This window comes from Cuculus canorus, chromosome 1 (genome assembly GCF_017976375.1).
Source record: "Cuculus canorus isolate bCucCan1 chromosome 1, bCucCan1.pri, whole genome shotgun sequence".
In the NCBI taxonomy this organism is placed as follows: Eukaryota; Metazoa; Chordata; class Aves; order Cuculiformes; family Cuculidae; genus Cuculus; species Cuculus canorus.
Genome location: NC_071401.1, coordinates 192,604,151 through 192,619,005, shown reverse-complemented (window position 1 = coordinate 192,619,005; position 14,855 = coordinate 192,604,151). Strand labels below are relative to the sequence as shown.

The window sequence follows — 14,855 nt, the reverse complement described above, 5'->3', positions numbered from 1 at the left end:
AGTCAAGTGGCACTACAGAAAATACCCAGAAATCCTTCAAAAGTCACTTCACGCTTTCATATTTGTTCTGATTGCTATTCTCCTCTACAACTACTTCTGGTTACCTAATTAACCTGCAAGTTCCATCATCCAGCTGGCGCTTTCTTTGTTTGATTACACTTTAGAAGGAACTAACTTATGGGTTACTGGGAAAAAAGTGCCTTGCCTACATGCTACTATCTATCTATCTATAGACATATATATCAAGTTTTAATCCTTCTGTTTATTGACAGGAAAAAAAAGGAAAGTATTGGGAAGTAATTAGATTATATAATTTATATAATCTATATAAATTAGATTATAATTAAAAGAACTGTAGGAAAATGAAAATCTGCAGTCAGTCTGCCTATTAACCAAGTTAAAAGTTTCAGAGTTATTGGTTTTGTAAATGTTCAGCTAAGACTGCTGTGAGGTATTTGCAAGAAGTTGTTCTGAGCTCCACCCCCCCCATCTCTGTATTCTCACACTTAATACTAGGGGGAAAAAACAGGATATAGAGCAGTAGACTGATAAGAAAAGTTAAAAGTTTACCAAATTCTATTAAAGGTATAGAATTAACAAAATAATTCTCCCACTGTATACAGCTTTTAAAGAGTTTGGGGTTTTTTTTTGGAAAGGAATTTCTAAGCTGATCAGTTTGGCTTCTGCTTCTTTTTTAGAAAACAGTATATAATGGTATATTCTGCATCTTTAAATCACTGTCTTTATTTTTTTGTGTCAGAGGTCCAGTTTTTATATTCCTTCCAAGAGATACTATTAAAACAATCTCATTTTGCAGTACAACAATGTTGATGTCACTATCACTGTTCAGTCTCACTTAAAGGGTACGTATGATGAAAATACACAATCACAGCGACAGCTCCACACTCATTCCATGAATTCCTTAGAAGTAATGGAGATAACTCATCACTGATAAAATGAAGAGGAAACCAGCAATAATAATTTTAATCTGTTAACGCAATACCTTAAAAGTGTTTCTTCATCTTGTACATTCTTAAGAGTAACAGCTGCTCTCTGCCACATACAGAACTCCAGAAAAATTTCTGAAGTCCCATCAAAAGCTGTTTCATTAGATAAGAAAGGCTAAAACCCATCTGCCTAATTTTGTTCTCTGTTTTCGTGCGTGACGCCACACTGATTATATTTTTGGATGACTTACCAGGCATCATAAAGTGTAAAAGGACTCGAAGTGCTTCCAGTTGCACAGTGAGTGATTTTCCATGTTTCCTCATGGCTTTTACAACTTCTGATGCAGCTACTGTCATTATATCCAGATGAGGAAAACTGAAAATATTGTTTATAAATAAATAATGCATTTCTAAATTTTACATTTATTTGCTTCTTTAATAAACACTGTGTGATAACTCTTTAGAACACTGTAAATCTGGTTTGAGCTGCAAAATATAAATTAAACTCTGGTATATTTATTCCATCACAGCAAATACATTTTCATGCCATTGCATAAATTCAGTCTATGTAACTAATTCCAGTCTAGACTACTGAGAGGTAATTTTCAATCCAGTCCAGAACTGTGATACACAGAAAGCACAGTATTTCATTCAGGGGGAGTGGTGGATTCGTGTATTTCACTTTCATTACAGTCCAGATATGCAAAAAGACACATCTCCCTTAATTTACTGCCCTATAACTGTCAAAGAACTGATGAATTGACAGATATTTGTAAAATAAACACAAAAATATCAATCATGTTAGGTTCTAATCTTAAAGAAAAAAACATAATCTCAATGTCATTAGCATTCCAAGAAAAAGCAGTAGCCAAAGGCCACTAATTCACTTTTAAGGTTATTTTCTTCTTTCATTTTATAATAGTTTTTATTCCTGTGAATATGTTTATGGAATTTTTGAGATTTTCTTCTTTACAAAATGAAATTATCTGTAAGAACTTCCATGACTATATCTTGAGTCTGTCATTTTTTCACAGGCAGCTCAGCCTATATAAAGGTTTCAGAGAAGGCTGGAAAAACTTGGCAAGACACTTTCAATAATATTCCCACCCTGTATGCTCGTTTTTATGAGTCACAAGTTTGTTTTACAGTCATGTTCTTGAGGATCTGCCATCACAAAAGTAACATTAACATAATGTTATTTTAATAATCAGAGTCAGTATTGTGGGAAACTTCTTAGTGCCCAGTGGAATTCAGCGTGACTAACAGGAGGGGACACTACCTGCTCAAACTTCACTGCTCAACAACTACGAAGGGAAGAACATGCAGCTCCCTACATACAACCAACAGGGCATTTGACCGCGCTTAGAAAATTCAATGTCTTCAACAGGACTGTCAGCTTGCGGTCAATTCTAATATCAGTGAAACAGTCAATAATGAAATGTTATCAATTATAGCACTGAATCTCACAAATCTTTACTTTGGAAGTAGCTATATATTTCTAAGCATATTACCTTCCTTCGAAAACATGATTCAGAACCCTGCAGGCACTTTCAGCCACTTCAGGTGAATGTGGATGTTTCTTCATTATATCCAAAACATTCATGTGTATTCCTTTAGCCAAAAGTGTCTTCCTAATATTTACTACAACACAAAACAGCAAGTATTCTGTAAGCAAATCTCTTTCTCTTTATGTATAGTTCTCAAAATCAACAGAATTACTAACTTTTTCCCCCTTTTTTCCTGACTAAATACGTTACAGAAGTATAAATTACAATGGGAAACAATTTAAGCTAAAGCTGACTTCCATTTGCATAGCTTAATCAAAAGCATTATCATTCCTGAATGCCTAACATGTTTAAATGCAACTGCTAATTTTTACCAACAAAGTTACCTTCAGGGATGGAGAATGTACAGCTTTACTGTTATTTTCAAAAATGTTTATTCTTAAACAATCTTTCCTCATAATTGCACTCTGTGACCATGTAGGAAAGCCAAAATTTAAAGCTTTCAAAAAGCTTCTAAATTAAAAATTAAGGCCTAAAAATTGGGCTATATTTATTTATAGTAATAATTTATTCGCTCTATTTATTTCGTTAATTTGTTTTTAAAAAATTCAGAAACTCAAGCACATGTTGTAGCTATAACTAACCAATACAACTCAGAACACTATAAAAATATCCTGCATTATCATGGTAACTACCACCAATTCTTGTTATTTCCAGCTCAGTACCTCCATTTCAAATGGTTAATTTAAGGAATATTTCACTGTGCCAGAGGGTTTTGCTATGCTTCTTTTAAGTTCATCATTTCTGATGTAAGTGTATTCATTTAGTGGTAAAAAAAGAGAGGATAAAAAAAAGACAAAACAAAAAATTGGTTTAGATTTCCAAAGGGAATCCAAGGCCTACTTGTCAGTTACATGTTATGAAAGTATCTGGTATAATATATGATAACAGTGTGCATACATTTTTGAGATCTATTTCTAGATATAGATACTTATTTATCTCATAAGTAACTATAAAACCTTTTTGTTGTTAGTTTTTAAGTACTTGGACGGCTCAGTAACCTAGTGATAAAACAATGCTTTCTCACCTAGAGAACGGCAAATAACTGCTACTCTTTATCTTTCTATCTAGCCAGTGGTTTTAAAGTGCAGTCTGCAAACCACTTGAGGACCATAACCATTTCAAAAGGTTCTGGAAAAGGTATCTAATAAAAGCAGTCCAACTGTCAGTAGGCTTAAATGCTCTACCCAGGGGTCCACATCTCCACTGAAAAATTTTGAGGGGGTCTGCAAATTGAAAAAATTAGGAAACCATGTTAGGGACACAATCAGGACTAACGCAATCTTGATAATTGTTATGCACGTGCTCCACTTGCTATGCAGGATTTGATGCACGAAAGTCAACAGGACTGCTCAAATCCCCTCTGTTAAGCAAGAAAATGGTATTTGTCAGGCTGTAATGCTTACTCACATGATTTCCAACAAATGCTGCTCTTGACAAAATTCAAACATAATAAATATTTAAACAAGCACACAAAGAGAACAAACTCTTTTCACGTCTCCTGCTCCAGAAAATAGCAATTGCAACACATAAACTGGCAAACAACTCTTTACTCCCATATATTCTCTTTGATACAAGCCAACAATACCTTTTTCAAAGCAAAGAATAAACTTCCTGCTAAACACAACTTCCTTAATATTTGAATGACAGGAAATATTTTATTCATGCAACACCACAGTAAATATTCTTTAGTATTACAGCAATAACTTTCTACTGAATTAAAAAGTAAAGATAATTAGATTCCCTTACCATTTTGTTGTGACAAAATTGCCAAGGTACCAGCAGCTGCCTGAAACACTTCTTTTGAGGAGGAATGCATCAGCATGGAGAGCATCACTGCTCTTTCTATCGGGAACCTTTCACAGAGAGAAACAAATGAATGCACGCTGGCCATATTAGAGCAGTTAGTTCATAACTATAGTTCAGATTCCTAAGAAAGTATTAAGCGATATAATTAAATTTTCAGATGATTGCACTTGGCTCCTAGTATGTTTTCACAGTAACAGCTGACAGAGAGCCCTTTGCAAACAATGCGTATTAACCCACTCTGAATCTCACTGAATTCACTTTGAGCCATGCTTTCAAAGTGACTTGAGGTCCAAAAGGGGTATAAAACAGGCTTATTATAATTTTAATGATTAAAATTTTAAACAACTCTGAGAAACAGTTTAAGTAAAATGAAAGTCTATGTCTTATTCATGCCTAGATTCTCCTTGAGGAGGCAGTATCCCCTCTATTATGCACCTCATGTGATTTGTGGGAAAATAAGCACTGCTCTTCCCTACCACTTATGTACTAGATATCGTCATCTTCCCAATTTTCCCTGCTTTTACATCTTTTAATCCTCCCTATCCTTGTTGCAACTGAAGAAGAAATTCCTTCTGAAATGAGCTCTATTAGGCTGTGTTCTGGTCCTTTACTAAAACACTAGTAATTTTGCCTGAGTCAAGATTACCACACTTTTAAAGAAAGAAAATTTCCCAAGTGCTGTTAACCACCATGCATTTCATCATTAGAAAACAAGAAATAAAAATACAAATAATTGAAACATGAGACCCCAAATGGCCTAATAGTAGGCCTTCACTATTTTCAGTTCCAAAAACACAGTTCAAGATACTAATACTGACTGATTATCTCCATCCCCAATCTTCTCATGAAGGTTGCGTTGATATAGAAACAGATTTTTCAAAGCCCAGCATGCAGCTTCCTAAATATAAAGCAAGAACAGACAAAAGGATTAAGAAAATATGCCTTTAGAATATAAAAAATACAAAAAATTTAAATAGCTTAACTGTGTTTCAGTTCATGACAAGGTGCTCTATGTAAAAATACAACAAGGTGTGGAATTACACATTTTTTTATAGCTGGAATAGTTACAAACACGTGTCACAGTCTCATTATTTGACTTGCATTTTGAAACCTGTAAGATTAATTCTTCTGTTGATGGGCCTGTATTTTGCTGCTGTTTACAGAGGAGCTATGTAAACAACAAGCTTTGGATGGCCAAAGTTTCAGGTTACAAGTTTCATCTTATCAACCTTCATTCAATCCAAATGAGCAAGTGAAGCCAGATGAGGTGAACAAAGATAAGAAAAGGCAAGAAAAGTAAGATTTATTCTAAATCTAATTCAGTCCTTAAGGTCCTGGTTTCCTGAGAATACAGGGGAGAAAACGATGCTGATAAATATTTTATTTAATGCATAATGCAGTCGGTTCCATACCCTCATCATCCACAAATTCTCACCAGCACATCTGTGTTTCTTCGGTGTAGTTCTAATGCTTTGTAACATGCTTCCAACCAGCATAATTTTTCTTCCTCCTCTTCTTTTCTTTCCTCTAAGTCTCGGTTTAAGAATATCGTTTCAGCTTGAAATAGAAAATATTTTCAATAAATTCTTATTGTGAAAACAAAACATGTCTTAACCCTCCTGTCCAGATCCCTCTGCAGAGCCTTCATACCTTGAGCAGATGGACACTCCTGCACAACTTGGTGTTGTCTGCAAACTCGCTGAGGGCGCGCTCGATCCCCCTATCCAGATCATTCATAAATATATTAAACAGAACCAGACCCAACACTGAGCCCTGGGGAACACCACTTGTAACTGGCCACCAACTGGATTTAAATCCATTCACCACAACTCTCTGGGCCTGGCCATTCAGTCAGTCTTCTACCCAGTGAAGAGTGCACCCATCCAGGCCATGAACAGCCAGTCTTCTCCAGGACAGTGTTCCGGGAAACGGTGTCAAAGCCTTTACTAAAGCCTGATTTATAAACTTTGCTATTCTGGGGACTCTTAAATAGCATTCTATGGACTTTTATATGGAGCAATTACTCAAAGACTACAAGTACCTCATCCTTAACTTCTGCCACTCGCTAACTAACTTATGTTTTAAAATAATACTTGGAGTATAGTCAAGGAAGAGTTAAATATTTTAATTTATTTCAAAATTCAAGTATAAGCATTGATTTAGTGTTGCTATCAAGTGCCACACTATAATGAGTACTGCCATCCATGCCAAATGCAGTACCAAATTAGTTCTGTTATCTCTAGAGATTTCATATTAAGTAGGCATTATCCAATATTTGCCTATGAACAAACTAGTTGGTTTGTTAGGATCTGTCAACATAACTTACCAGCTCTGAACACTCTGAAGATGTAAAGCATACAGTATAAATACAGCCATGTCACAGTAAAACAACAAACTGTAAGCATGTAGGAAATCCAGCTGTGACAAAGCTATCCTACCCCAGGCTTTCATGTCAAAGGAATACAGTTTGAAATGACTACAGAAAATCACCAGTATAAAAAATTAACAAGCGGACAGATAAATGAAATAATTTATTTACGTATTTAGGAAGAAATTGACTTACTCAGAAGAGCTAAACAACTGAGAGCTGCAGCTTGTAACTTTGCATTTTCAGGATAGGTTTTAACAGCCTTCACAATGACCTCTGGAACCTTATGTAATACAAGGATATTGAAAAAATTTCCTGAAAACAAATAATATATTAAATGAATATAAACATATAGCAAGAGCTTTATATGTGTTTAACACAAATTTCTCAAGACACAATGCACAGACTTTGTCTGTAGCAAACACTGGATTTCTTATTTTAGGGCATGACACAATAAAGTTTTATTTATGGAAAGAAGAGGTCAAGGACAGAAAGAGTTGGGATCTAGGTTCTTTGTGTTTTTTACAAAAGACAGAGGTTTAATGCAAAATGAAGTGTGCATTGTCATCAAAATCAGAAAAAATACAGTCAGTGTTTCACTTGCAGGCTTCCTGCCAGGAAGCAAATGGAGTCCTGGTCTTGAATTCCTGCAATGATTTGATTTATGTTATCAAGCAAGTGGTTTAACCCTGTTTTGCTCTCTGTTTTTGCCCTCCATATTAAACAGATGAGGGATAATATAATAAATACAGAATTCATACACTCTGGAGTAGTAGAAAAAATTATCTTCTGATGATAAATATATTTAAAGCATAACTTTTATCATAGGCTGTACAGTATTTCATATTATACATTGAATATAAGGAATTCTGCAAAAAGCTAGCAAATGAAAATAACTTTACCATTTCTTGTAAAAACAAGTATCATGCATAAAATAACTCAGTAACACTAACTTTGTAAAGTACAGTTGACAGCTGTGGTTTCTACATTGATATTCAATTTTGTTTAATTCTTGATTTTTAAAAATGAGAATCACATAAGTAATGTGAAAGTTCAAATAAAACCTGTATTAATGTTTCTAGGATCCTTCAGATAAGGTATGAAATTAAGAAGTTTCCCATATTTGTGCATATAAGAACATAATTACATATAGCAGAAAAGCTAACCTAATTTCTTTCCTTTTGTTCTGGTCCTGAGTCCTGCAATAGCTGAGTTCCATCAATGGGACTCAATTTTTCACGGGGAGATAAGTACCTCTCTCAGTGTTTTATGATTTGCTTCAATTAGACCTATTTAACATAATGTTTAAGAACAGACTTTAAGGCAAGTCCTTTCCAGATTCATCATTCTAAAACCCTGGCTTTAACACCTATTACAACTGCAATCAGACACAGTATTTTTATTCCAACCATGTAGTAGTTTGGTTGTGTTATACCAGTATTGCTGTTTCTTGTATGCAAACAGAAATACCATGTTTGTGTAAATATGTTACTTACCCCAGATAACTTAATAATAGGCTATGTGATGAGTAATTTTGTTGGACTTGTGGCTGGCCAAACAGGTATCAGTAAGTTAAAACTCTGACGACAGTAAAATCTAGGATAGTCATTACCAGATTAGCAAGAATACATGATGATGATTTAGGAAGCTGGTAGATGCTGACTTTATGATTCCACTGCCAGTTAATACAGGTTTAGGAAGACAAAAGTCCATCAGAATAATCTGGGAGGCTACACTGGCTATATGGAAATCTTCCACACTACTTCAAGGACCATCCAGCAATTCCACATTTATCTAACTGTGTGGTGCTCTGGACACCTCTTCCCATAACTCTCCCGAAGTGGCTCCTTAACAAGATGAAGAGAATCTGTTATGGCGAAAGAAGAAATGGATCTTGTGGTTCCTCTACTGCCACTATTACTTGTTGGTCAGCAAACACACATGACAAGCATGTGACAAACCAGGCTGGTTAAGCTTAGGGCAAGATCAAGGCATGTCAACAGAGTTGCTCTGTCCCCACAAGTGCTTGGTTCCGCTACCTATCTGCAGATAGCTTTGCACAGGAAATTATTCAAGGGCAATGTCACCTCCTGTCAAAAAAACTGCAAATACCACCTCAATGGCTACCACATTTTCTTGAAATTGGTATTTGGTTCTCTGAAAGGGAACTGGAAGTTGCTATGCGTCGCACTCAAGTTTGATCTGTATTTTCTACAATATTTGCATGAAGAAGCAGAAACAGATGGTGAAAGGATGGGACTGACTTGATCAAGGGGAGTCATGCACTGGTGCCATCATCTGTAGTGGCTTCAGGCCACCACCTGCAAGAATAGTCAGGTCCTGAGAAAGACCTTGGCTGAGTCCTTGAAGAACCAGCCATGGAGTGTAGGCTGCCTGGGCAGCTACTCATAGTCTTTTTGCACACAGGAGGCAAAAAAACATATTTATCTTGATTTGAACTTCCTATTACGTGGTCCTTGGCAGCTGCTCAGATCAGCTTTTTATAGTGGCAAGACAGAGCACAGAGCTGCTAAGAAGCACAACAAATCCGTTTCTGACATTGCCTCAATTTCTCTTGATGTGACACTAGCCCATGTAAGCCTGGACAACTGAAGTACTTTTCCCCAAGCCAAGGGAAGCCCTGGAACCAGTGGTTCTTTCACTGCTGCAGCACAGGGGGCTCCAAGCATAGGTCTCTGAAGGCAAACGCATTGCAAGGAGGAACCAGACACTCTTGTAGAATACCTCCAATTCTGCTGCAACAATTGTTTCTCACACATTCAGCACTGACACTTCAAAATAAAAAGTAATCTAGAAGGAATTTTCTTCCATTCTGAAGTAACTTTATATAGAATGGGATCTACTGATCTCCCATCTTGTATTTCTCCCACTCTGTTGTCTCAGGTTTTTTCCCACTCTAGTCTTTTATGGCAGCTTCTGTCATTGTTACTAATATTTAACACAAAACAATACCCTATTGACCGTGTCCAGAGTTACCTCAGCATGTTTACATCATCAGACACATGAAGCTATACACAATGCTGAGGATTAAGTGGCATAGTACTGCTCTTGTCGCCTGCAGCACTTGCTGTCCAGCTCTTACAGAGTCAGAGGAAGTTAACTATAAACAACTTTGTGGACTTACCCAAAGTAAGCTTATGCAACAAACAGCAACTCACTTCCTGAACTGTTTCACTACTGAGGAAACTTTTCATCATTTCCACTATAACATTGTAGCAGCGCACATTTCCAGACATGAGCACTTCCACATTGTTAGCTAAGAAAGAAACAGAAACAAAAATTGCCTATTAAGAAAAACCCCACATTGACATGATTCTAATTCTGACTTTATTTAAGTAAGATTTATTTAGAAATCTGGGCCTAACTTTCAGGTTTTGCTTTGCAACTTGAGAGAAGCTGACTTTTTTTTTTTTCTTAGTATCGCCATAGAAGACAATAATGACCACCGACACTTGGAAATAATTCATTAAGTTTAGAGTCCATATTACGGATTTGTTCCATTCTATATCAGGCCATGGAACAGAAACCTCCCCATACACTTTTCTTATGTAACATTTTTCTTAAAGCTAAAAAAATTGTTTTACAAATGTTAATTCAATCTTATAAATGGTGTTTACAACATGATTGCAATCAGGAAAACATTTTACAGTACTTCAGTAATACTCCTGGGGCATACAAATATGAAACAATTTAGTAATTTTTTTTCTAATAAACATAATTTATTTAATAATTCTTTTTCTAAGTTTTCCTTCTTCTCTAGGAGGCAAGTTAGCAGGTTATTCTTTTCATTTAAATCAGTTCCACTACACAACTACTGTGTACTGAGGGTACAGAAACGTTCATCCAATGCTCCTGCAATGTTTTGAAATTCACTACAAATTCTTCCCAGAATCACAGAAGGGTTGAGGTTGGCAGGGGCCTCTGAAAGTCGTCTGGTCCAACTCCCCTGCTCTAGCAGGGCCACCTAGAGCCAGCTGACCATGGCCAGAGAGCTTTTGAGTATCTCCAAGGCTGGAGATTCCATAGCCCCTCTGGATAACCTGTACCAGTGTTTGGTCACTCTATCCCTATTTACTGCTTATTATCCAGGACAGATACAGAAATCAACAGGACATTCACATGGGCCATTAAAAAGAAAGAATGCATCCTCTCCCACGGAGGACAGAGTGATCCCACATGCAGTACTTTAAGGCAAAACAGCATCATGGCAGTTAAAGCATCGTGCACGAAAGCATCCTCATAGTACATCTCATCTATCCAGGGTGTGAGACAGAATATGAACCCAAAAAAATCTTTGACAAAATCCTGGCCCCAGTGAATGAAAGGGAGTCCTGTCACTCACTCCAAGGGAGCTAGCATTACTCTGCTGAGGTCTATAAACTTTCTTAATTGTTCTTTCAACAGCTTGGCTTTCCTGTATACAACTGTATTATTAAAGATGCTCAGTCTTTTTAAAGCAGCAGCAGATCTTCAAAGTAATATATACCTCTGAATAGTAAACAATGATACTTAGTAAAAGCTCTGTATGGGAAGCATTTCTGAAGCATTTCTGAAGCATTCTTTTTGACAGTGAAGGAAGGTACCTTTCACAGTGCTTTCAGATGACAGCAATTTGTTCACGGGATTCTCAGCTGCAAATAACTTTTTAAAGGTATGTTCCACAAAATGGCATTGTATCACTTCACAGTAAGTTACCCTTTCACAGGTGACAATTATAAACATATTAAAATATTCATAGGATTCTAAAATTGCTTATTACAGGCAGAGCATAATTCCAAGCAATGGCACATTTGCAGGGAGAAACCATTTCCCACAACTAGCTAGAGAAAAGCAGGTGGAATGAATCTCATTAAATCCTAATCACCAGAACTTGGTTATCTAGATTCTCACAAGCATTGATGAAGAGATCTAAGCATTTTGTATGGTGATTCATCCCACCTGTAACAGAATCCTCTCTTAGGGTTTGGTAAACTTCCTCAAGGTGCCTGTGTCTCCCCATTAAACAAAGAAGAAGCTTGGATGGCTGTCTACAACTACTATTTGGACAGGTAACATTGTGACCCATCACCCATCTATGGACTTTGGTAACAGTCAGCAGCAAAGCATTTTCTCTTTCCATCAGAATACTGATATCTAAAGGAGTTCTTGTACCACACTGGAATAAACTCTTACCCTTCCATTTGTCATGACATATGAGCTGGAACAAAGTCTACATATGTGTTAGTGAGTGAAGGCATAGTGGGGTACAAATCCTTGATGTACCTCATTTGGAAAACAGACTTGAACTTCAGGGCAGAGGGAGACAATCATTTTACTACTGGATAAGAGAGAAAGTGTACTCACAGTGAATGATCTTCTCCATGGTGTCCTTAGAGGACCACATTTTGTTGCAGGTACAATGGAATGCCATACACCGAGAGTATGAATACGGGCAGAAGTAGCCCAGCTTTGCACATTCATGTGCAAGCTATCCGTTTCTCTGATGATTTTCAAACTTTCCTGTCAGAAATGAGAGTGCTAACCCCAAACCAAATACCTACTTTAGAGCAGGTCTTTGTCATGCCGTTGTCTGGTTATGCTTTGTGTAAGTATTTCGTATTTTAAAAATGTTTAAAATCTGGTATCCTCTTTCTTAGAAAACGGTAATAAGTTCTGGGCTAGGGTAAAATTATTTCTGGCCTAAGGAATACTTTACTATTTAAACACCAATTGGAACAGCAGCAAGTTTGAGAAACAGAAACTAAATAGCTTGGAGTCTGATGAAATGTGGGACACACCAGTCTACTTCTTGTTTTGTGGCACACATGGGGTCAGCCAGGCTCCTGCAGAGCCAGACAGGATGTATGAGAGACGCATTGCAAGGAATCATGTTTACAAGAGTACGACATTATGTACCTCATGGAAGACATGGAGAGCAGGACACTGCTCTGTGCTTGCCAAAATTGTGACTACCAGAAGGAAGCTGACAAGAGCTGCTGCTGTGTGAACAAGATCAAACTGCTGTCAAGAAATTGACACAAATCATCAAGCGTATTTCCCAGGATCTGATTTTACCCACAACAGGGACTGCTGTTAACAGAAGACAAAAATAATGAAGACATTTTCTTCCAGCCCTATTGCACAACACCTGTGGACACAGTAAGACATGTGCAGTGCCACCAATGCTCCTCACTGCAGCCAACACTGAATGATCAGAGGGTGGTGTCAGGGCTCAGATACAGGCCATCGGATCTGTGTGGGTAATTTTCCCCTTGTGAAACAGCCTCTGCCAACAGTATTCTTTACTTGCTACTCAAACTAACTAAAGATTTATTTAGTCGATAAATATCTCTTGCATTTCAAGCATTAAAAAAAGACAGGGCAGGGTCCTGAACATGGACGTCTACAACCATGATGTTCACTACCACTTATTCCAAGCAGCAGAAAGTCTCTTTCTGTTCTTTATGAGAGATTTCAGCTTTATCAAATTGATTGAATATGAAAATATCCCTTGAAAAATTACAAATCAGTACTTCCCAAAGAAAACAGGCAAGTGATTTGTGTGGCAGCTCCAAGCCACTAACTAACTTTTCTCACTAACTTTTGAGTCACTGGAAGATTACTGCAAATTGAGGTAAGCATGCTATGGGGAATGGAAAATAACTTCCAATAATGCACTTACGTGGACCAGCTAAGGAATGTAACGAATAAAGTGCTGGAAGAATCACCTCTTCTTTCTCTGGAAACTCTTTAAATACTTTCAGTATGATCATATGATCTTTGCTTTCAACAAATTCAGTCAGCTGCTCTTCTGGAACTAAAATGAAAAACAAGAGAGATACAGTATGTTTTCAGGAAATAATTCATATCCTGGTGCAACATGAGAAAATAGAATTGTTTTTATCTGTTTCCTTACACTTATTTTCTATGTTTCACAGGAAGTAAGGTACTCTCCATACACATCATCTTCCAGAGTCAGGACTCCTTTTACCAAAACCTCTGAGATACTTTATAAAGACCTTCTTCTAGCCTACACTCTATGCAACCGAGTTCTGACCTTTAAATCCTTCCCTGTGAATCAGTACTTTAAAAGAAGTCTTTCAGCTTTTTTTCACATAACCAATATCCCTCAAGACAGTACACAAGTGAAGCAAAGGCTGAACATACGGTGAAAACAACTTGATGGAAAGCTACTTTGCATGTTCCATGATTCTATTTCACTTCTCAACTCTTTTTTATAATGGATAAAGACTACAGTCATGCTTTAATAACGTCTTACCTTCATTGTAATAATGGCTTATGGTTTTTCCATCACTGCCCCCTGTCACTTGTACTGACATAACTGCATGGCCATGCAATGAACCAGATAAGGGAACTGATCCAGGTTGAGAAAGCACAACACATTTTAAAGTTTATAAGCAGACTCATTTTCTGAAACAGTTTCAAGCTAGTCTTTACATACATAATCCTGGTTTTGCAAATTAAAATAAAATGTCATTAATCCTTGTTCCAGTGTTACTAATGTTGAAGTGCTTAGGGACATGGTTTAGGGAGTGTTAGGAATGGTTGGACTCGATGATCCAATGGGTCCTTTCCAACCTTGTGATTCTGTGATTCTGTAATGCTGAATCCCATTTTTTTCAGTAAACTGTACAGTCAGGAACAAAGAGACAGTCTGATGTTTTGAAAAATGTCATATTCGTTGCTATAACTTAGAAAATTTGTGATATTGCTTGGAAAATCTGTTTTGGGCTAAACCATTCAAAAAACCACATATAATATACAAAACAAATTTGGAATGCAAGAATTCATTTATTGCAGTTAAATAAATAACTGCAGTCCCCTCCCAGCCTATACATTTTTCTAACTCAACAACTACACAAATACCTTTCTGAAAAAGTTTGTGTAACGCTTTACATCCATGTTGCTGGATCTCTTCATTTTTAGGGAAGGTGTGCATGGCATTAAATACCAAGGAAAACACATCCACCTCTTCCTCCAAGAGCAGGAAAGCAATTACATCTGAATAACAGAAGAGATTAAATGTGCTGATTAGTTCTCTATGCTTTTACTGAAGAACTGTACTTAAGCATTAAAATCCAAAATTCTTTAATACTTTCATTCAAATATACCCTGATGGCTCAAATCCAGGTTTTTGTATGACCC

General features: G+C 36.7%; 1 protein-coding gene across 1 annotated transcript in view; it reads right to left on the bottom strand.

Annotated features, from left to right (window-relative positions):
* The window catches only part of LRRK2 (leucine rich repeat kinase 2), a 68,190-nt gene that overhangs the window by 42,368 nt on the left and 10,967 nt on the right, over positions 1-14,855 (bottom strand). The window contains exons 5-13 of the mRNA XM_054055982.1: positions 14,577-14,711; positions 13,372-13,506; positions 9,835-9,966; positions 6,885-7,004; positions 5,757-5,878; positions 5,140-5,219; positions 4,262-4,368; positions 2,459-2,588; positions 1,199-1,323 (exon numbers count right to left, since the gene is read on the bottom strand). Of these exons, the coding sequence (XP_053911957.1) occupies positions 1,199-1,323; positions 2,459-2,588; positions 4,262-4,368; positions 5,140-5,219; positions 5,757-5,878; positions 6,885-7,004; positions 9,835-9,966; positions 13,372-13,506; positions 14,577-14,711 (1,086 nt within the window). The remainder of the gene's footprint in view (positions 1-1,198; positions 1,324-2,458; positions 2,589-4,261; positions 4,369-5,139; positions 5,220-5,756; positions 5,879-6,884; positions 7,005-9,834; positions 9,967-13,371; positions 13,507-14,576; positions 14,712-14,855) is intronic.